Below are 22,987 nucleotides of genomic sequence, written 5' to 3'. Positions count from 1 at the left end.
GATCGTCTACCTTAGCCTAAAGGCCGTAATCGTGTGAGACAAGATTCCATTTCATTTTCATCTTGAAACTTTTGATTCAGCATATCATTATAATGTATACACGTATCACATGTCAATCATGGACACAGTTACAACGTATTAAAACGTGCGATTTCCCACTGAAACACCCTGTATTTGTGATTTTACTTATGTCCACAAGCCATCGAAGACTGAAAATAAAGAGCTAATTATTATACACAGATAAATGTATTATTTGATGCATTTTTTAAATATTTTTTTCACAGATAAGCAAGAAAGGTCTTTTAAAGAAACAAATAAAATAAGGCTCCATCAAAGTTTACTAACATATTTTTATTTCTTAATTATAAAAAAAAGAATATATTATTTTAATAAATATTGAATAAATACAACTACAATAATATAGTATTCACGTTTCTATTATGGCATACAAACACAAAAATATATCCGTAATACTGTCATAAATGTACACACGTGTAACAGTTTTAATGGTCGGTAGAGTATATACTTCAGTATGCGTTAACAAATTTGATTCAGTCATTAATCGCGTCAAACAGTAGGAAAAAATTGTATATTTTTATAGTTAGTTGTAAGCATGAGTCTTGCATCTTATAAGCTATTTACACAAGTTCTCTTCTTGTACAAGATTTTCTTATGTATACCTAACAATCGTTATATTTACATTATATACCAACTCATCATTTACAGGTATTGAGTTATTAATTCCAATTTAACAATTATACTCAAGAGTTTCACTACAATTATGTCTAGAATGTAGCATATACGTACCTATATGTTGATCAGTGCTGTGCCGTGGAAAATCGGCGCCCCAGGCTAGAGTATATGACGACGGCTTCAGTGATTCGAGTGTAAATAGATCGGTGGGGCGCTTTTAGCAAATGTCTAGGGACGCAAAAAGTATAAATCTGACCGTGGTCAAATTAAATATTAGACTGAAAAATATTGCTGTTGATCTAAGATATTCTAAGTAATTTTTCCTCTCTTTTTCTTTTCTTTTCTTTTTTCCTCCCGAATTTTGCGCCCCTTACTTTGGCCCCCGGAGCTGTCGCCCGACTCTGCCCCCTCCCTTACGATACGGCACTGATGTTGATACTTTATAACTGAGTGAACACTTCGGAAAAAAGTATTGTATAGACATCAGTGAAAGATTAACTGTGGTAAACACATTAGCTTTCAGTGTACAGAAGAACAAAAAAATTATAATTAATTATAATTTGGGCATTCAGTCAAGTTCATGGCTCTGGTGTACTACATTAATTTAGCATCCAGGAAGAGGTCAAATGAACTAGAATTCTTGAAGACAGTCCTCCTGTTCAATACGGAACCTGTGGCTTGATTTCCTGACACGCTCCGAAATCAAATATAACTTCGTTGACATAACATGACATAATACATCACTTTGTTCATATTTCAAGATATATTTTTTTTTTCCTTTTTGTATATGAATATTTTCCCAGTCATTCATTAGATCAAGTAATTTTACCGGTATTTTTTCGTATCCCCTCAAACAGCTAATTAAGCAACAATCCTTCAATGTAGTAAACCAAGAATCATCACTTAATGTAAATTCTTTGTGAATCAAACACTGATTTCGCTGTACGTAACTTAAACGCAAATTATCTCTCACTTGAAAACTATAGATCTGTACTTTTTTCTCTGGTAATTAAGGTGGAACTGAAGCAAATAAATTAATTACATTAACACTGTCTCAAAATATAATGATCCAATCAGTAAGGATTTTCCTGAAGTATACCAAATGAATGCCGGAATGGAATTGTTATTAAATAACCTATTTGATTTTTCATATAGACGACTAGGATCCACACTTTTTATGTGGGATCAAAAACTACAAGACTTCCGCAAGGAATCAAAAAAGATACCCAGTACCAAAGGCGACAGCACTGATAATTTATTCTCTTTACAAACATAAAAGCAGCCCTAAATAAAAGCTTATATGTAAACACAATTATTATAACACATTATGAAAACAAAGCCCCATAATCATTTCTTTAATTACAGCCCTGTTTGATTTAAGTTTCAGGGAATTTACATTATTTACTCAAAATCAGTAGTTAGTCTTGTAAATGTAAAATGGTCTGTAAAGTAAATTATATGTCCTTATGTCTTTGGTGAAAGTCCCAGGTAAATAAACTCATCTATTTCATATTTTGTACTCTTTCAGGAGAACAGTCTACAGTAGAACTGTGTTTTAAAAGTATATATCTACAGAAATACGTCGACTATTATATAAGTAGTAATTGGTCATTCAAGCAGTCCACTATGTTGCAAAACAAACAAGAAATAACTAGAACAAAGTTTATATTCTGTACAAGATTGACATTAACCTTGGTACCTTTCACAGTTGTACCACTTCGGAATCGTTCTTACCAACTAATATATAAAACATAAAGTAATTATATTATTATTGTACTTTTGTGTCCCTCGTGCTAGTCTTGCAGTCAAAAAGCAAATAAGTACACTTAGTCTTTTATATATTTACAACATTGAGAAATATGGGAAGGGTTTCTTATTATTACTATTAATGTTATTATTAATTTAATGTTACCCATTATGCTCACAGAACACAATTAAACTTGTTATATACTGTATTCCAGAAGTTTAAGTTCTCTCCATGTTTTTCTTTCGTTAATCATAATTGTAGGTACACTCTATAGCGTGCGGCAGCATAATTGGCGTTTGACAAACGGTTGTCAACTCTGAAATATGTAATGCCAGCACAAACTCATAATTCTCAAAAGAGATTAAGAATAATTGTATTTTAAACCTTGAAAATAATAGTTTACTATGACAAAATACCGGTTAGTTGACAAACCCATTTAGCGAGAATTAAAAAGTTTGCAATATATTATTGCAAAATCTCCGATGAGAAATTTGCTTTCAGTAAGTGAATATTGCAACACGTTAACAAGTTTGTAATAATTAAAAGGGACAAATATGGACTCCCGCATTATACAGTTGACAACCACACTGGAAGGGGATTGGTCAACGTCAGAACATGGCTCAAGATCAAGCACCAATTCGGCTGCCGCATATACAATTAAAAAAGTATTGTTAATGTAGCGCGAACAATGCTTGTACAGTATTTTTATACCTCTTATAGTATATCCTGGAGTACTGCAAAAATATCATTACTGTTATCCAATTTTCCAAAATGTTTCAGTATTTTCTTACAATACTCCTCCATTTATTGTGACTTAGAACAATGTAAGCATTGTTGGTTCTATATTAACAATATAGTTTTAAGAGTACAAGTTCATAAATATTTACGTATTTCTTACTATCAGGCACCTAGATAAGGACTGTACGCTCTTCTGAACTTCTCTGTTGTGTTTTTAAAAATCCAACTTCTAACGTTCTTATTATTCATGATGCTATAATGATCCAATTTGATTTTCGTTTTAAATCTGAAATATACAGAAACAAATTAGTCTGGGATTTAAGAAATGCTCAAAACACATTATGACTTAAATCTGAAATGCACAAAAATAAATTAGTCTCATATTTAAATGATGTTCAAAATACATTATAACTTAAATCTGAAATATACAGAAATAAATTAGCCTGAAATTTAAGTTATGGTCAAAATAAAAATTACCTCTAACCAAAGTTATTTTTTTTATTAATTAGTTAACTATTTGTTGTGCCTAAACCTTCGCTCCTTTGCTTAATTAAAGGATCAAATTATTTACATTTAACTTAAAGTTAGTTAGTTAGTTAGTTTGTTCACCAACCAACCTATGATTACACAAATATGAATGCTCAAATCTAAAATATGGTCACGGTTTTTATTGTAATAATAAATAACAAAGCACGTTCTTATTAAGTGTCATCACTAACCATTATGAAATAATTAAATTGATGTAATAAAAGTTTAAGTTCCAATTAAAATCGTCACGATAGTTTTGGATCCATAACCTGGTGCAAGTATCTAATTAGCACCCATTAGCTTGACTGTTTAATATTATAAATGAAATGAAATCTTTTGAGTTTTACGTCCCATGGTTATGCCGGTTAGGCTAAAGGAGACGGTGATGATGAGGAATGAAAGAAATGGGATAATGAAGAAGGTGGGAGGAAACGGGAGATCTCCAAGGAAACCTACGCACACGGTGTTTGTCAACCGCAAAGCTCACTTGGCGGGGGCTAGAATCGAACCCGGGATCCCAAGCACCAGATGTGAACGCTCTACCACTGAGCCAACCGGCCCCTGTTTAATATTAGTAATTAGCGTGACTCCAGACTGAGAAGTTTCCGTTTTAGAGTTAGGATTGCCAAAGGGAGGAATGAAAGTACATGCTACAAGCACAAAAGTTTTCAATTTATCTTTTTAATCTATACTAGCAGAATGTCCGTTCCTCGCACAGGAGAATTATTTTCATTTCGGACATAAAGCACACCAAAACTGTAGTCAATCAACTTAGGAACCTCAAAAACTATGAATTCGACACGGATATCGGTCATTTTGAATTATTTTTACATGTCACCATCCCCCATAGGAGTACTAACGAGAGCTGAATTTGGATTTAAACGGCATCGGAGGTGTCACCGTTCATCTCAGCGACCCCGAAAACTATGGTTTCGACACTAATATCAGTCATTTTCGATCATTTTTATATATATCACCCCCTACCCAAATTTTAGGGGCTTAATTTGGATTTAAACAGCATCGGAAGTGTCACTGTTCATCTCAGCGACCCCGAAAACTATGGTTTCGAAACTAATATCAGTCATTTTCGATCATTTTTATATATATCGCCCCCTACCCAAATTTTAGGGGCTTAATTTGGATTTAAACAGCATCGGAAGTGTCACTGTTCATCTCAGCGACCCCGAAAACTATAGAATTTTCACTAATATCGGTCATTTTCGATCATTTTTAAATATTTTCCCTCCTCCTCTCCTAAGTTACACCTCCAAAGCGAAATGACAAAAAAAATCCTAGGCCCGAACCCTATCTATGTTGAAAATTTGATAAAGATCGGTAGGGTGGTTCAAGAGTTATTAAGTCACATAGATAATGACTTTCAGTTTTAATATATACCAGCTGAACCTGCGCTCTCTATACAGAGTATCATTCACATATGACCATGAATCTCCTTTCATTCCTCACAACATATGTACATGTCCCTTTACAGGGATAAGTGAAAGACGTCTTGATAAAAATCGGCAAGGGGTACCATGGGTACCATAAAGGAGAGATTTTTTCGATTATTTTTTTTTCAATATCTCGCATCGTTTGCAAGATTTGAGCCTACTTCCGGTTGGAGTTTCTAATTCATTTATAACCAGTGTGTTCTTTCTTCTTGTATAGAGTATTAATAAGCAAATACACTACACACAGAATTAATTATAATGTCAGCGATATATGGTGTTCATTGGGCAAAACACTCCAAACAATAAAGATTCATCTTAGCCTGGAGAAATGGTTATCCTCCATTTTTAATTATCATTTAGCCATGAAACAGACGCTTGAGATATACAACCCCTGTAAACAACTATATTGTGTTGGAATGTATAATTCATAGGATATGATGCTTTACTTTTTTTAAAATTTCAATACTTCCAGTGTACCCCTAAAGAACGGCCATATATTTTTTTAAATATTCAATTAGAACTGGACAACCTACCCAAATTTGGAATTGACCATAGAAAACGGGACCTTCCTAGCACTTGTGGCTTTCGAGATCTCATTGTCGAGAGGATTGGAGACCAACATATAAACGTAGCATTTTAATATATAGATAGATTATTCCTCTTCTTTTAAATAGTTTGTATTTCTCTTTAATATGATATAATATTCGTCTGGAATGAATATTCTTAAAGATGTGCTGAGATAACTATATAAAAGATTTTTTTTTGAATAGACATAGAATAGTAAATAGAAATCAGTCCTTTGTTTTTTTTTAAAAAAAAAAGGAGAGAGAGGCAGAGATTACAAAAATGGTTACTTCTAGTAACAACATCAGAAGCACATTGTTAAATTATTCCTTACATATAATTAACTAATCATTTTCAGAAGCCAGATTAAATGAGACAACAGAATATACAGCTTCATGTTTAGATTTTATTTTATTTTATTTTATTTATTTATTTATTTTTTTATCCAAGGCTAATATCCTCATCGGGTGCTACACAGAAAGTACACGCGTAAGGAACTTGATCACAAAAGGACCACATGTTATCAATTGGTCACCGAACGGAGGTAGTGCTTGGTGTTCTTAAGTTACAACAGGGAGGTTCTAAATTCGAATCTGTGGGTGATAATATTTTCTTCGATTTTTCAAGGCGAATATCAGGGTGAGACTTTAAATTATAGATTGTCATTTATTTCCTTCATCTTGCTTTTCCTTTACCGTGTTTCTAGTTTAAATTTCCCTCTTAGGCTCCGTCTGAAGGTTTGCTAAATATATAAACATGTTATAATGGACTAAGCGGGGCCATTACGTCATTGTACTTACTACTGAGGCTGTTGCTGTGGACTTGTTGGCTGTTGCTGTGTCTGCTGTTGCTGTTGGTTGTACGGCGTCCAATAATCATAATACCCTCTGTACGCGTAGTGGTGAGGCGTCCAAACTCTGGAGTACGGTCCTCCACTGCTGGCGGTAGCTGGTGGAGCGCTGTACGAATCGTACGAAGGCTCATTATTGGTCGGCGCATGGTACGGTTGGTAATCGAACATTGGCGCTGGAGGTGCTGCTGCTGCACCGTTCATCATCATTCCCTTCTTGCAGAGCTGAAGAAAGGTGAGAACGGCGACCCAGATGATGGCGATTTTACTCAGAATAAGAGCTTTGAATGTCTTCAGTCCAAGGACTGCTACGGCAAGAGGCATCAGGGCTTTCATTTTTAGTTTCATGGCCAGCATCAATGGCAGCAGAAGTTTCTTCAATATTGTTCGACCTGTAAAGAAGAAATTATGAAAGTAAACATTACCTTACACAAACGTATGTGTAAAGAAGATAAGATGCAACTAAACACTATGTTACGCATGCATCCATGTAAAAGAGAAAAATGTAAGTAAACACTACACTACGCAGACGTCCCTATAAATATTAAAAGATGTAAATGAACACTACAATACGCAAACGATACGCTTCTCCCAAACGTTTCAAACATATTCAGTCTGTCTCGCAAATAACACAATTTCACATTTTAAAAAAAATCTTAATTAAAGCACCAAAAAAAAAAGGTGCTGTATTCATAACTAAAGGACAGATCCGATCAATTCATGCTATAGGAATGCATTTTCCCTCCGCACACAATAAGAATCTTCAGGGATCATCTCATGATGAGTCTTCTACAGTACTTCAATTAGATAAAACAATAAAAACAAAGATTAATTTTCGATAAAACTATAGTCTTATGGTATCTTATGCCTGCTGTGTTTAACATGGAAATTATGGGGAAAAATAACGTCAAAGTTACTATTAATACTGAAAAATAACTCTTCATTTCAATTCAGAAATTTTATTTGATCAAATTTCAATTACAAATATGTTAAGAACCCTGGTTTATCATACGTTTCTTATTATAAAATTCGAATTAAGAAAGTACCAGATTTATACGTTTTGTAAAAGAAAGAACGTATCACATTTTCCAGAATAAGTATCCTTCAGAATCCTTAGTCATCTGGTGAACAACAGAGTTCCTTTAAGGTTGGTTTTAAGGGACACGTTTTGCTGATAGATGGCACTACAATCTTCGTATCTCTCCCATATATTTTTTTACCTTTCACGAAAATTCACGATTTCTCTTACGAATTTCAACCTAGAGACTTTAAATTTTTAGAGAAGGAACTTCATAATCTATCGAAGGCAATAAACCGTGCAGATTTTTTATTTAGAATTTTGTTCATTGTTGAAATTGCTTGATTGTTGAAATTGTTATCTAAACCTTTAACAATGGAACTGTCTCAACAATAAAGAAAATTCTAAATAAAAAATCTGCACGGATTGTTCCCTTTGATAGGTTATGAAGTTCCTTCTATAAACATTTGAACTCTCTAGGTTGAAATTTGTAAAAGAAATTGTAATTTTTCGTGAAAGGTAAAAAATACAAAGATTGTAGTGACATCTATCGGCAAAACTTATCCCTTTACACTGACCTTAAAAACTAGTCGAGAAGGACGAATGATCAGAATTGTGCCAAGTTTTCTTCAGATTTCTTTACCTTCGCAGTGCAACATGGTCTTCTAACTATATTTTGAAGTTTGGCGATAAATACCTTTTATTTTTATTATTGGTTTGTTAATAAAGTTTCAGTTACATTTCTTTATACTATTAAGATCACTGGAAGCAATAAAATATAGAAAAAAGAAGGGATTTAGGAATCCTACTACTAACGAAAAAGACCCAGTCAGGATGGCAAGCGCCAAATTTCACTATAGATGCTGAAAGCCCAGAAATCTAATTCCTAATCCTAAACGTATTATTGAAAATACACATTTTTCTTAATTTTTTCCGGATGAACCGAGGACTGTAGAGAAATGAGTCAAGGTCTTTGAGTTTGATATACCTTGTATAGTAGTTAACGGCTTATACGGCGAGATTTAATCTTGAATGATGATTCCTGCAATCGCCAAGTCCACAGGCTGCTTTGGAGTCCACGTTAATAGTAGGTGCGTCCTTCATAACTTCGAAGCTCCAGAAGGACACAAAACAAGAAGACTAAATGCATGGCTATTCAATGCGTTCGCAACGCGTTTTTATGTCTCATGCGTACGCTTGGAATACGCTGACTATGTACTTAAATGTGAATGGCTAATCATAATGTGCTTCAAACGCAAAAGCTATAAAAACACGCAGAATACGTCGACTCGAGCGTATTTGGTGCATTTCGGAACAATAGACCGCCTGCTGTTTCGGAATCAGTAAAAGATGTCTAAAGGAAGGGGAAAAAAGGACAGACATGTTGCCAGGCAAGGGAATTTTAGAAAGAAACAGCTGTTTGGAAGATGCTTTATGCAGAGTATTGGAACTCTGCTATTATAAAGTATGTGCGTGTATAACAAAAGAAAATTCACAAAAATACAAGGAAATTCCGAAGAATTAGCTAATCATAGAAAAATATATGTAACAAATAGGGCTACATAGAAAAAAAGACCTGAAAGACCCCTGATTGACTTATAGAATGATTTATAACTCTGGCGAAAGGAATATTACCGAATAGCCACTTAGATCGCGTTCGCTGCGCAAAATAACGAATCAGAAACGCATCCTCGTTTAGCCATAGTCTAAATCTCTTAGGTTTGTCATTGTTCTCACATTACCGAAACAATTAACCAGAAAAAAGCGGTTGAAATTCTTTCATGTTGCAGAAACAGGTTGTCTGGTGAAATTTTTTAAAGTTCTAAAATGACCCAAATTATTTCAATTCTTATCTTTCATATTGCACTAGACCTACTTTGCAAAAATTACCTTTTTTTTAAATGCCATAATGTTTAATTACCAGCTATAATCTCTTTGCTACAAAATACCTTAGTAGGATTTCAGAAAAAATAATGGTCATATACATGTACAGTATGTATGTAGTAACGTTGACAGATGTTTAAAACAGAAATATCTAATTGTATATGTGGGTGTTTTGTATATGTGTCATTCAATCTTGCCCCTTCAACAAGCATAAGAGTAAATTAAGATCATTATTATTATTATTATTTTTTACAAGCACATATTAAAGGAGCCTTTGTGCTATTAACTTTTCTCTTGATCTTAAATTATCACTTGCAGGGCCTATTAATTTCACACTTTCCATCAACTAAATTTTATGCAGCATCGTACACATTAATGTGTTTATTCGAAGTGCTGAAAGAAAAGCTATTTTAAAAACGAACAAATGTAAGTAAAGCAATTTTACGATCTTTTGTTTCATGCGATGTTCTATTGTCTCCTTTTCTGAATATATTTTTTTTTTTGAGTAACCGTTATTAGTAATAACCATTTAATTTAAATTTGAATATCAATTCTCGCGTTTGATAGCTTCAGAGCCATAATATCATCACATTTATGTCCTCTTGGGTCTTAACTGAGTTTCTCTTTTTAAATGCAGTGTTCCATTAGTAGAATATAAATGTAATTATAGAAAGTGATTGACACAATTTTATAATTCTTTTTAGAAGTGAAAATTACTCATTTATATTGAGTATAACAACTTCTTTTTGATATTCGTCGGATATATACAGCAAACGAATACAAGTCAAGAATTATAGATACTTACACACGGACAAGTATGTGTTAGAATAGGGGAGGAAATGACAGAGGAGAGAGCAATTGGAAGGAGGAAATTCAGAATTGATGCTGTCTCTCACCAACACTTCTTACTATCTATCTAGAAGAGATAGTGAAAAAGATCCTACACAATTAAGACGACATTTCAGTAGCAGGTAGAATAATTAGTTGTATACGGTTTGGTATGGCGCTTGTTGCAGAATCTGAAGAGAAAATCAATAAAATGTTAGAAAACTTGTGAAATGACTGTGAATATGGGATGTAAATAAAATAAATGTTAGAAAGAAAAAAGCTATTGTGATTGCAACGAAGCGGTTAGTGTCAAATATAGAAGTATGAGGGAAGAAAATAGAAGAGGTGACTAGTTTGCGATACCTGTGTACCATTATTAGTGATGAAATGAAGAGTGGATGTGAAATAAAAGCAAGGATAGGAATGGCGAAAGAAGCCTTTACGAGGAAGAAAATAATATTTTGTAGAACGTTGAACAAAAAGTTGAGAAAAAGACTCATAAAATGCTTCGTGTGGGGTATTGTACTGTATGGATCAGAAATATGGACATTACGCAAAAATGATGTAAAACGACTGGAAGCTTTCGAAATGTGGGTGTGGAGAAGAATGACTTGAGTTGATTTTAAGTTTAATGTCCCGTTGAGCAGCGAGACCATATGAGACGTGGACCTACTGATTAATTTGAAATCCGAAAGACATGAACTCCCGCCGGGAATCGAACCCGGGTCTCCCACGCCAAAGGCGCGTACGCTAACCGCTTAGCCACGAAGAAGCTCTGGAGAACAATGGAGAGAAATAGCTAAGTTGAACGAAAAACGAATGAGAGGATGTAAGAAATGGTGAGGAAGAAAAGAACAGTTTTAGGTATTAAAAAGAGAAAGAGAAACTAATTGGTACATTGGTTAAGAAGGAACTGTATCATAAGGAACGTGCTAGAGGGTATGGTGGCAGGAAAGACAGGGAGGAGGTCAAGGAGACTACAATTAATGGACGATATCAAAACAGAAAAATCATATGTGAAGACAAAGAGGTTAACGGAAGACCATGGAGCATGAAAGTAACTTGTTAATAATGGGAGAACACCTATGATAATAATGATTCTTAAAAAGAAAAACCTTCAATAAATTCTCTCATAATGTTTAATTACACCAAAATTCTTATGTTACTACCATAAGAAACAATGATTACCGAAAAGAAAGCAAAGACACGTATATGACGGACTTTAAACATCGTCGTAGGCAGAAAATATTCTTGGTGATCCTATAATTTGTATATACATATATACGCACCGGCAGGGCTTTCCTTTAAATATTTATTTATTTATTTATTTATTTATTTATTTATTTATTAGACTTCCAAATTATGCTATGCATAAGTTTTGGAAGTTTTCTAGAACTCCTATGTCCATCCGTACGTTCTCCGTCTTGTCTGTCGAAGGTATCCGTAGGTATCAGGACAAAAACAGTAAGAGATATCTAAAAGCTGTTTTTTGCAATCGATTTACCGTCCATCTCTTCCGTTAACCCTGTATTCAAACCAAAAGTGGTACAAATAAACCATTTCCGGTTTCAACGTATATCGTCATAGAACAAAAACGGTAATAGATAGCAACAAGCTTTTTCTGCAATCGATTCGGCCTATCAAGAGAATGTATCATAACTATCCGCAGCATTCACCGAAACCGGAAGTGGTTCAAGTTTATTAGAATTTCCGGTTTTAATATTGATTTCCATAGAGCAAAACTGATCAAATATGTCGGGAAGCTCTTTCTTGCAATCGATTCAGCGTACGAACAATAATTTCCACCTTCTCCGTTCTTTATTCAAACCGGAAGTGGTAGAATTCAACCACTTCTTGTTTCAGTGGTGATCGTCATGGAACAAAAGCGGTAATAGATGACGACAAGAGGTTTTTGTAGCGTCTCAAAAAATGACATTACTACCTAGAACACTACCAAAACCGGAAGTGGTTAAAATTAACTATTACTTTCCGGTTTCAATATTGATATCCATAAACCATAAACAGTAAGAGATATAGAAACGTTTTTTTAAACAGATTTATCTATCTGTTCAAACCAGAAGTGGTAAAAATCTACTATTTTCGGTTACAAAGTTGATCTTATAATGGAAAAATGGAAATAGACATAGACAAGCAGATTTTTGTTATAGATTCAGTGCCACAAAATATGTTTCACCTCTTATTTGATTTATCTATTGTACCGGAAGTGATATACATCAATTAGAAATTTCGGTTTCAATATTTATCTCCATAAAGCAAAAAGTAAGAGATAATGGGTAATATTTTATAGTGGGTATATATATAAAATGTTTATGATATGTATATATAAATATATTTAAACCAACTTAGGCATTATACAATGTTGCTAGAGTGAAAAGAAATGTATTCTGAGTAGTAGGGAAATATTTAGGTTAAAATTTGGAGAATACTCCGTGGGACAATACGACGTAACATAGTCTGAGTAATACGTAGAGCGTCGGCTTATGAGAAGAACTTGTTTGGATCAAGAGACTCAATACAAATTATTTTCCTATTTGTACGCGGTATATACAACAATACATTCAGGTACATACTTTTGGGAGACCCGGGCTCGATTTCCGACGGGAGTTCATGTGGTTCGGAACCCACGTTATGCTGTAGATACAGCCTCGCTGCTGAAAGGGTTCGCTAAAATGAAGACCAATTCAAATCAAAAAAAAAATGAAATGAAATCTTTGAGTTTTACGTCCCACGGTTATGCCGGTAAGGCTAAAGGAGACGGTGATGATGAGTAAAGAATGAAATGAAGGAAGTGGGAGGAAACGGGAGAACCCCGAGAAAACCCACGCACACGGTGTTTGTCCACCACAAAGTTCACTTGGTGGGGGCTGGGATCGAACCCGGGACCCCAAGCACCAGAGGTGAACGCTCTACCACTGAGCCACCGCGGCCCCATTTCAAATCAAGGTACATACTTTTAACATAAAATTTTCTGATGCTTTAAGGTGCATACCCTCTTATTTATAGTTTATATCATCATTTAAAATTACTTTATATAGAGAATAACCTCCTAATAACTTCAAACACTTCATAACAACAACTTCAAAAACTGATAACCATCCCCCTCCCTGTTAAAATATATGTTTTGAAAAATGTACCAATCATAACACGTTATTCTTTGTTTTAAAAATACATTCTTTAGTAATTTTAGGAATCTGTACTGAGACCGTCTACTTTTTTTTTTTTTTTTTTTTTTTTTTTTTGCCGAAAATCTTCACAAATAAATAATATAAGGAGATATAACTTTCTTCAATTTGGCGTGTCGTCTGTGTTCTACAGACTTGTAATTTAACTCCAGGAGAAATGTAATGATAATTCTTTAAGAAATTACGAATTTTTCCTCCAAACTATAAAATCCAAATAGAGATCAAACTGAAAATTTAAAATATCTTCTTAGCCATTTAGCAATTTTTGAATTCAAAATTTGTGTCTTCTTTTAGAATCTTTAGAGCAACTTTTACCTTGTTTTGGCATTTTATAATTTTTAAAGCAAAATCTGTATTTCCTTTAAGAATTTTTAAATGCAAAATTAAGAATTTTCTTTTACCATTTCGACTTTATGAATGAAACTTTATGACTCTTTCTCTTATTTTATGTAATTTTCTTTTTATAATACAGAATGTATATTATTTCAAAATTTTAAAGTGTTTAATGCAAAATTTAATATACTTTCTCCATTTTGTAAGTTTTCTTTAAATGAAAATATATTTCTGTCCCAATTTATTTAATGAACTTTCTATATGATCACTTATTAAAATATGAAGTTTTATGCATAATATGATAAAACTATAATATTTTGGAGAAAAATAAAATATGTAAACTTTTTTAACAAATTCATTCATTTCTTGATTTTAAAAAAGCCTAAAATCTGAATATGTGAACATCACTGTTTAATCTAGAAATAACCTAACTAACTAATTCTTTGGCTTATGAAACCCGGAGGTGTAATGCCGCGTTCACAAAAGATCTCTATTGACTTCTATCCTTTTAGCCAACTGGATCCAGTTTCTACTTTGTATTCCTATTTCTACGAGATCCATTCCACTTAAATCTTTGGAAGCTTTGCTACTTTCTTTCATTCTCGCTACGTGACCTGCCCACCTGGAACCTCCTAGACTTGATGACCCTAACAATATTTGGTAAATGATATAAATTACGTAGTTTCTCGTTAAGAAATTCCCGCCATTCACCATTCCCGTTTTCTTGGCTCCAAATATTCGTCTGAGGATCTTGTTCTCAAACGCTTTCAGTCTGCTTTCATCCCTCAGAGTAAGCAACCATGTTTCGGAACCATACAGCGCAACAGGCATGATTATTGGAGTAACCTAATCATTCGAAAAATTAATAGCAATACGTAAAGTACTAACTCGAAATAGTAACAATAGGAAATAAAACATTTTCTTCAAATATAAAATAATGAACAGAAAAGTTCTGGAAGAAAAAATATCATTTTTTCATTAATTGCATACACAAAAAAATCAATTTTCTTCATAAAATACAATATTTCATTAAGACACTCTATATTCTCATTCAATTGATAGGGATAAATACAAGACGCAGCTCATTTAATGTATTATCTTTTGAGCATAAAACTATATCATCTCTATTGTAAAATACAGCAAACTACTTATTGTATTGTATTAAATGTTAAACATGACAAAGAATCGAACCACGTACTTTTTTGTAGCCTAATGTAATAACTGTATATCAAGCATTCCGTGACCAGAAGCAAAAAAAAAAAAAGTATACCTATTTATTCATTAATTTTAAAGATTCTGTATCCTCAGAATCTAACCCAGGACCATATAGGTTTATTAAGATACCAATCACCATGTTATTTTATGAAGATTTATGAATACGAGAATGCTAACTGAGAACTGAACTGCAGATTGTTGATTTACTTAATTTTTAGAGTTTATTTTCAGAATATTGTGAGAGATAAGAGAATGTGTATAAAGTTGATAATTAAATGATGGTGGGTTTTAATTTTATTAGTTCCTTTTTATAACGTGCAAGAAGCCTGGTGCTTGAGATAAGAACCAAGGTATTAAGGACTGTTAGAAAAGATAAACATGGAGGTAAATTGTACTTTCTGGAAAGCACACTGGCTGAATGGTAGAGCGTTTATCTCTGGTGCGTGTACTTCCTGGTTCGATCCCAGGTAGCGCTAAGTGGGGTTTGTGGGAAACAAACATTGTGTTCGTGGGTTTTCTCGGGGGTTCCCTCGTTTCCTTCCACTTTATTCATTCCACCATTGCATTCATTCCACCATGCATCCTTTAGCCTAACCAGCATAAGCGTGGAAGGTAAAAGATTTTCTTTTTCGTAGCTTGAAGTTAACCTCGAAGACTCTACTTCTCCCCGACTTGGGTAACTGTAAACGAATGGCAAGTCTAGAACTGATGTGTCGATTTGAAGTGTGATTAACTGAATGTACAGTGTTTTATTTATTTATTTATTTATTTATTTTATATGAAACGGTGGAACATAATTTGCATTTTTTTTATTTATTTTTTTTTATTCAGAAGCTTTACCCGTATGTTTGATACAATAAAATAATACTCTAAGTTTTGGGCTTGTTTCAATCATTTAGATTACATTTAGAAATAACGCTGACTTAGTTTATTTAATTTAGACAGTTGGTATTAAGTACTCAAGCCAGCCTTAAATTATTTACATGAATTGACAAAATTTAAAGATTTATAATTTACAATAAGTTTGGGCTTTTAAAACTTTGGTATATTAAAGTATTAACAAGATTAAAAGTGACACACACAATGTTTGACTTTGATGTCCGCCGCCCTGAAATTCATAATTAATTGACAGAAAGACACGTTAAATAGAACTAAATGATTTTTGGATAAGAAAATTATCAACTGAACTCCTCAAAGTAACCTTGAACCAGAATACGTTTGTTCAGTGATTTTTCAAAATGCAGAAACAATATTTTTAATTCATGATTCAGAGTGACTTCTGGTTAAGATTCGTTTATAGATGTGAAAACTAAATATTATATTTCCGGTATTTTATTTTAAAAAAAAACAAAACAAAACAAAACATATTTTATTTGAATAATGCTTACCTTCTGAAAGTTTTCGCCCATCGTTGGGAAAATCAATGCTGAAATTAGGGCCTTCTGAATCAAAAGGAGAAATTGTGACTATAGCGTTTTCAAAGAAAAGCTCTGGCAAGTAGAACTTAACATCATGCGTTTTCAGAAACCTTCCTAATCTTTTTAATATCTCGTTATCCAAATACTCGTCTTTGTGGTCAAAATTTCGTGACAGCGTCTCCTCAAGATCGGTTTCCGAAATTTCCGCATCTTCTTTAGCGTCATTGTGGTTTCTTTCGATCGTGATTGAAGGTAACAAATGAATTGATCGTTTATCCTTGACTAATCGATCGAGATAGAGAAGGAATTTTGTCCTTATGCAGGACATCGTGTCCTTCTCGAGACAATGTTCATATACTTCGGACAAAAGCTCTTCCCCGGCCGTCAATTGTTTCGGAGTTTCGCCAATACTTCTTTCAGAATCTGGAATTGTGTTTTTTGAGTCATCTGTGGGAAATGCAGATGCTAAATAAACAAAAAGCAGCAAACAGGTGCAAACGCGTATCGAACCCATGATTGTTGTTTAACAGTTAAGCTATGACTTCTTGGCACTCCACAGAACACACATTCACTCACGCGCAGTCCAATGTTACACACACACACACACGGTGTCGTGTCTTTTATTTGATTTTCTAAAGTGTCACCAGCACCACACCTGCTTCAACACCTCTCGACCCGGCTGATCAGTCATCAATGGTATTATGCAGAAGGCGTAACCACCTTTTTATCAGTGCAGTCGCCATGTTTCATATGCAACCGCCAGAGCTTAAAAATCACGGTCATCAGGTCACTGGCTTTTTCTGTCTTTTGTTTTGTCCTTGAACCTGCTTTCATTGGGTTCTTTTTTAAGACTTTGTTTCATGGGGGTGGGGGAGGAGAGTATTTGCTGTGGTGATCTACTCCCTCTGATGCAAAGGGGGAAACCGGAACAGAGTTTTAAACAAGAGTTAGGGGAGGAATGAATGGGCGGTGAGTATTCCTCGACGTGCAAACAACTTTTTCCTGTGACAATTGTGTAGTAGAAGAATTCATTCCGTACCGTACTTATACCACGAAGCGGATATAAGCTTTTGTTAACGAGGGCTTTATGGTTTTCTCTCTCCTCCGCTTCTCCCTCTAAATATTTCTGGTTATTTGTTTCGTCTCTCCGTTGATTATAAAAAACACTTTCATCACTCTCCCCTACGGTTCTGAAGATACTTTCCTTGCTGATTATCCAGGAATTTTTAACTCTTTCTTTTCTCTGATCTATTGTTTTTTGTATCTTACGACTCGTGCGTGATAAAATAAGAAATAAGAGAACCGGAACATAAACGGCTACGCCATTTCTTCGGGAAAGGATTTACAGGATTTGTTAAATAATTGGGTGCTATCTCTTAAGGTCTCGTAGCCATGAGATCTGCTTAGAGGCTTCGAGTACCCCTAGAATCGTATAATTGAATTACATTTTTGCCCTAAAATAGCAGATTTAATGGTAGATATATATAAGAAAATGTTAAGGGATCTTTGGATTAACATCCTCAATGGTATAGGGAAGTGTTTCTCAAACTGTGATCCGCGAATCATAAGTGCTCCTCGAAGTCTGTTCTTGTGCTCTTTTTAGACAGGAATGCCATTTTTTCCGAGGAGCTTCAGAGGTTCATACTTTTTAATCGATGTACGCTAATTTAGTAATAAAGAAACTTGACATTCTTATGTTGTTGGAGTACCGGTATCTTCCGGAAAATCTGAAACAGCATTACTGCAGATTAAACATTAGTTTCAAAAAATATTTTTAAAAAATAAATGGTGTATCATGCACCAAAGGCGCCTGATTTTGAAATTTTGAGGTTTCATCAGTTTACGACCATGGGATTTCGGAATATAGTAGACCACTCAACTTTAGAGTGGCTTTGACAATTGGCACTCTTGAAAATACAATTCTAGGTAGTTTTGAATGAAAATTTATTTTATTCGTGCTTGGTTTACTTTTTTTTTTTTTTTTTTTTTACAGTAGAAAATATATACATTTTTGAGTGAGTGTGTGGCGGCGTAACCAGGTAGGTTCTAGGATTCTTAAGTTGTAATTCCCAGTCTATGTTCTCGTCACACAATTCTTAACGCAAATCGTTTGTGATATTAGAATGGAAATATTTTACCTAAAAATAGCACAAAGAAACGCTCCTTCAATTTGCCACTTAAAAAAAAAAAAAAAAAAAAAACTCAGCGCCACAATTCCGGAATTTTACGTGTCTTCAATCCAGGTAAAGTCGGTCCAAACTTTATACTCCCCGTCTCCACTCTATGAAAATATCGAGCCCCACTATCATTTAAGAAATGCGGTGACGTATTAAAATTTTCCCTCTTTTTTACTTTCTTTCTTTCATTTCTTCTTTTATTTTCCTTTTTAAAATTTTGTTTCTATTTTTTTGTATGGGTACTAAGTATTTCCACAAAAATGTTGAATGCCGGTGTACCTCCGAAGTTGCCGCCCCTGTCATACACTACATTTGAGAATTTCAAACTAATAATATAATACAATTTAATAGCTCTTAAGGATTATACAAATTGTAATAGTTTACGTATATGTATTGTAATAAAATATTATGGATAGCTAATACGTATACGTATGTTTTTCTATCAACACATTCCTTACGTGCTAGATTTCCAAATATAGGAGCGGTTATCTTAAGAGCCTTCATCCCGGCCAAATTAAAATACCGCTAATTTTACAGTAATTATGTGATATCTTCAAATAGATAAAAGATAATCGAAATGTGGAACAAGAGCATCCTAGACAATATTATTTTACATGAGAAACCGTTATCATGACTCACTTATCTGCTTTCGATTTCGAGCCATTTTGAAAATCGGCATTTATTTTCGCGTTTCTAAACAGCTGAAAACGGAAAGCCACCAGATGACTTGTGATAACGATACCTCACGCAAAATAATATTGTCTAGGGCGCTCTTGTTCCATATTTTAATTATCTTTTATCTATTTGAAGATATCACATAATTACTGTAAAATTAGCGGTGTTTTAAATTCGCCGGGATGAAGACTCTTCAGTAAAATTAGTTATGTATCTTTTATGAGTGCAACACTGAGGAAAATAAGTCACTCGGACAGCGGTATATTGTACAAATATATGGAATCCATATGTTTAGTGTGGAAATCTGTACAGAGCATGTATTATCCATATGCTACATATGTATTGCCTTTTTCTCGATCAGATGTTGCATCATGTCGTTACAGAAAGTACGAATAAATGGAACACTTATATGGAAAGTACTATAAAGCATACGTTTTCAGATATACATTTCCTACAGGGTGTTACATATAATCGTATGTTAACTCAAAAAACTACAGGATTCACGCACGGAACCTACGTTTTCAAGTATGCGACATACCTGTTTCTTTTCTCTGTAAACTTTTATAATTTTCAAAAATGTTTTTACAATAAAAAAACACTAACTTGACTTTCTACCAGTTTTTTAAAATTACACTAGAAAACCTCCCTCTGCTGGGAGAAGAACACGTCCATCCGCAAAGAGTTAATATCAAAATAAAGTTAAGAAAATTTTAATAAGTATTTTAAAAATATAAATCCTGGTAATGGTGATCTACACTTAAAATATTAAAAAAAAAAAAAAAGCTAAAGTTGCTTTCGAAGTGTTATAAGAGTAGAATATTTTGTTGAACCCCTCATTTCTAACAAAAGGAGGCACTCCACACACACATACACACACACATATATATATATATATATATATATATATATATATATATATATATATATATATATATATATATAGGGTGAGCACAGAAACAGTCCCAGGTTTCAAATTAGTGTAAATTTAATATGCGAAGGAATATTTTGCTGAAATTTTGAACAGTGATACATAAACTGAAAAAGTTTTTGTAGCAATAATTTGAATCACAAACACTCGATGTGCGCGCCACCTGTAACGCGGGAAATATCGAGGCGGTAATCTAGCTCCAACCACACGTTGTGAATCATATCCGGTGTGATGGAGTTGACAGCATCACTGATGAGTTCTTGGAGATCGTTCAGAGTTGCGGGTTGTGGAGGTGCATACACTTTGTCCTTCACAAATCCCCACAGAAAGAAGTCACAAACAGTGAGGTGAGTACTTGGATCAACTGTTCCCTGGGAGGAGGAACGGGCGTCGGAGATCAGTGGAGTGGCCACTACGCTATCCGCATCTTCTTCTATTTGTGGTGCACCTTCAGTCCAGAGCATATTCCGTCAAGATCCGGAATTTACATCTCGTGCAGCGGATTGAGGATGAATGTGCTTCTGTGCGTCCAAAAACTTTGCTGGCTGTGCATGAGGGGTGGAAGAGGGCACACACCATTGTTTTCAGGGTGGTCATTTCGTGCATGTGTTATGATGGTATACAAAATGATAAGATATGCCATAATTCATCAACAGTTAGTGATATGACAAAATGGATACCAGCGTTGCATTTCTGATCAAAACACAGCCTTAATGCATGTGCTGCATGACGGACTTCAAGATGGCGGTGGAAGTTCATGATCTTCTCTACCCATTCTTCTTTTGTCAATATGTGAAACTACCATCGTTTGCATTGTCTATCTTTCACTGTTTTTACGATTCAACAGTTTATTTAATGCATTTCTATAACATAGCATAGCCATTCTCCCGCAAGTTTGACCCCCTACCCCTGCGTTTCTTATGACACTCAGCCACTATAACTTTACACGTACACATATTTTCACATACTCTATCAGGCGCACTGTCTCATCCGGCAACTCGATTCATCCATTTGGACCCTTTACTTTATATTATTGGCTGTTTTTCGTTTCGACTGTTCATTCGAATCAATTGTATTTCCAAAATTCGACATCTATGTTTTTAAAGTACTTTGCTTGTCTTAAGTAATCGTCCTCTAACAACTTCACGAACTTTTAGCTAAATTTGTTAACATAAATCATGAAATCATTTCCTTCTGCGATTGGTACGGAGCTCACACATTTCAGGAACGTGGGGCTCATATAGGTAGTTTTCCTTACTGTACTATTATCAGCAGTATAAGTACGTTATCTTATGAATAATATGAATGAATAGGTTTTGCCTAGATGCTTATGCAACCCGCAACTACTACATGTATTCAGGGTTGCGTGTTAGCATCTCACGATACTTAGTCTTCAAAAAAAATCTCGGCCACCTACCTTGCTTTAGAAGGCGATATCCAGGTAATCGTCTCTAAATTATATATATATATATATATATATATATATATTGCATTAAGAAAACTCACATTTGCTAGATTTTGATTGATTGATTGAGTAGGATTTAATGGGGACGTCAACATCGAGGCTATTTGTCTCCGTAACGATCAATATGACTGGTCAAATCCAAACTGTCTGAAATAAAATTTAAAAACTAATATGGCAAAATTTAAGAAATAAATAAATTGCTGCAGAAGAGAGATAGAAACCTGAAAGAAGTAAAACAATAAATATATGAAATAAAATATTTAACAATAAGAATATATAATAAAACCACAAAAATATAAGAATAAAAGATAAATTACAGCAGCGACAAATGAAAGAGTAAAGGCGTAAAGCAGCTCAGAGAATGTGAGCAATGTGAAAAGAGTACAGAAACGCAAGTAGGCCTACACGCCGCACAAATTCGAGATTATTCCGTAATGGACAGTCAAGTGCATCCGTTACGTTCTTTGAGATCGGAGTATTCAGGACATTCGAGAAGAATGCGCCGAATACTCAGTGGGACAATACATTCTTCACAAAATACGGACGATTCAAATCACGCAACAGATAAGTATGCGTCAGATGAGAGTGCCCGATACGTAAACGTGTCAGGAGCACTTCATCTCGACGACTAGAGCGAAAGGATGTGTGTCACTCTCTAGGATTGGCTTAACTGCGTGAAGTTTGTTTCCGTTTGCCTGGTCCCTACCTGCTTGCAATTGCTTGATTTAATTCCAGTTATAGGTTAAGTGCAGAATCTGCCAAAGAGAAATAAATGGCCAGTCTTTCCAAGTAAGTGTACATTTATGAATGGACGCGATGTGGATAATCACCGTTAAAGTCTCGTTTACCTATGAAGAAGTTAACTGATTGACTCCATTAAGGAATTCGGTCGAGATTACAGCTCTACTTATGTGTTACCAAAAAAAAGCAGAATTCAAAAATTCATTTTCGGTGAAGTCTATATAATTACTACTTTTAAGCCGAATTATGGTATGGAGAATGGCGGAAACTTCATAACGAGGAGCTACATAATTTATACGATTTACCAAACATTGTTAGGGTCATCAAGTCTAGGAGGCTCAGGTGGGCAGGTCATGTAGCCAGAATGATAGAAAATAGGAACGCTTTCAAAATCTTAACTGGAAGACGACCATTAGGAAAACCTACGCGCAGATGGGAGGACAATATTAAGATGGATCTGGTAGAAATAGGAATACAAAGCAAAAGCTGGATCAAGTTGGCTAAGGATAGAAGTCAGTGAAGAGCTTTTGTGAA

General features: G+C 34.3%; 1 protein-coding gene across 1 annotated transcript; it reads right to left on the bottom strand.

The window, feature by feature from the left end:
• Positions 1-330: 330 nt before the first annotated feature.
• Positions 331-17,255, bottom strand: Osi20 (DUF1676 domain-containing protein Osi20). The gene is made up of 3 exons (XM_081734857.1): positions 16,438-17,255; positions 6,519-6,960; positions 331-3,464 (listed from the first exon to the last, which is right to left on the bottom strand). Coding segments are annotated over exons 1-3 (987 nt in total). The 5' UTR covers positions 16,982-17,255; the 3' UTR covers positions 331-3,463.
• Between the last annotated feature and the right edge of the window lie 5,732 nt (positions 17,256-22,987).

Source organism: Thermobia domestica, chromosome 12 (assembly GCF_964235325.1).
Source record: "Thermobia domestica chromosome 12, izTheDome1.hap1.1, whole genome shotgun sequence".
Taxonomy (NCBI): domain Eukaryota; kingdom Metazoa; phylum Arthropoda; class Insecta; order Zygentoma; family Lepismatidae; genus Thermobia; species Thermobia domestica.
The sequence above is the reverse complement of the archived record's forward strand: the minus strand, read 5'-3'. Positions and strand labels throughout refer to the sequence as shown.

Excerpts from the sequence above, each read along its gene's own strand:
- Osi20 (XM_081734857.1), bottom strand. The coding sequence starts at position 16,981 with ATGGGTTCGATACGCGTTTGCACCTGTTTGCTGCTTTTTGTTTATTTA. Across the intron at positions 6,961-16,437 it reads TGGGCGAAAACTTTCAGAAG|GTCGAACAATATTGAAGAAA; the intron begins GTAAGCATTATT and ends TCTTCTTTACAG.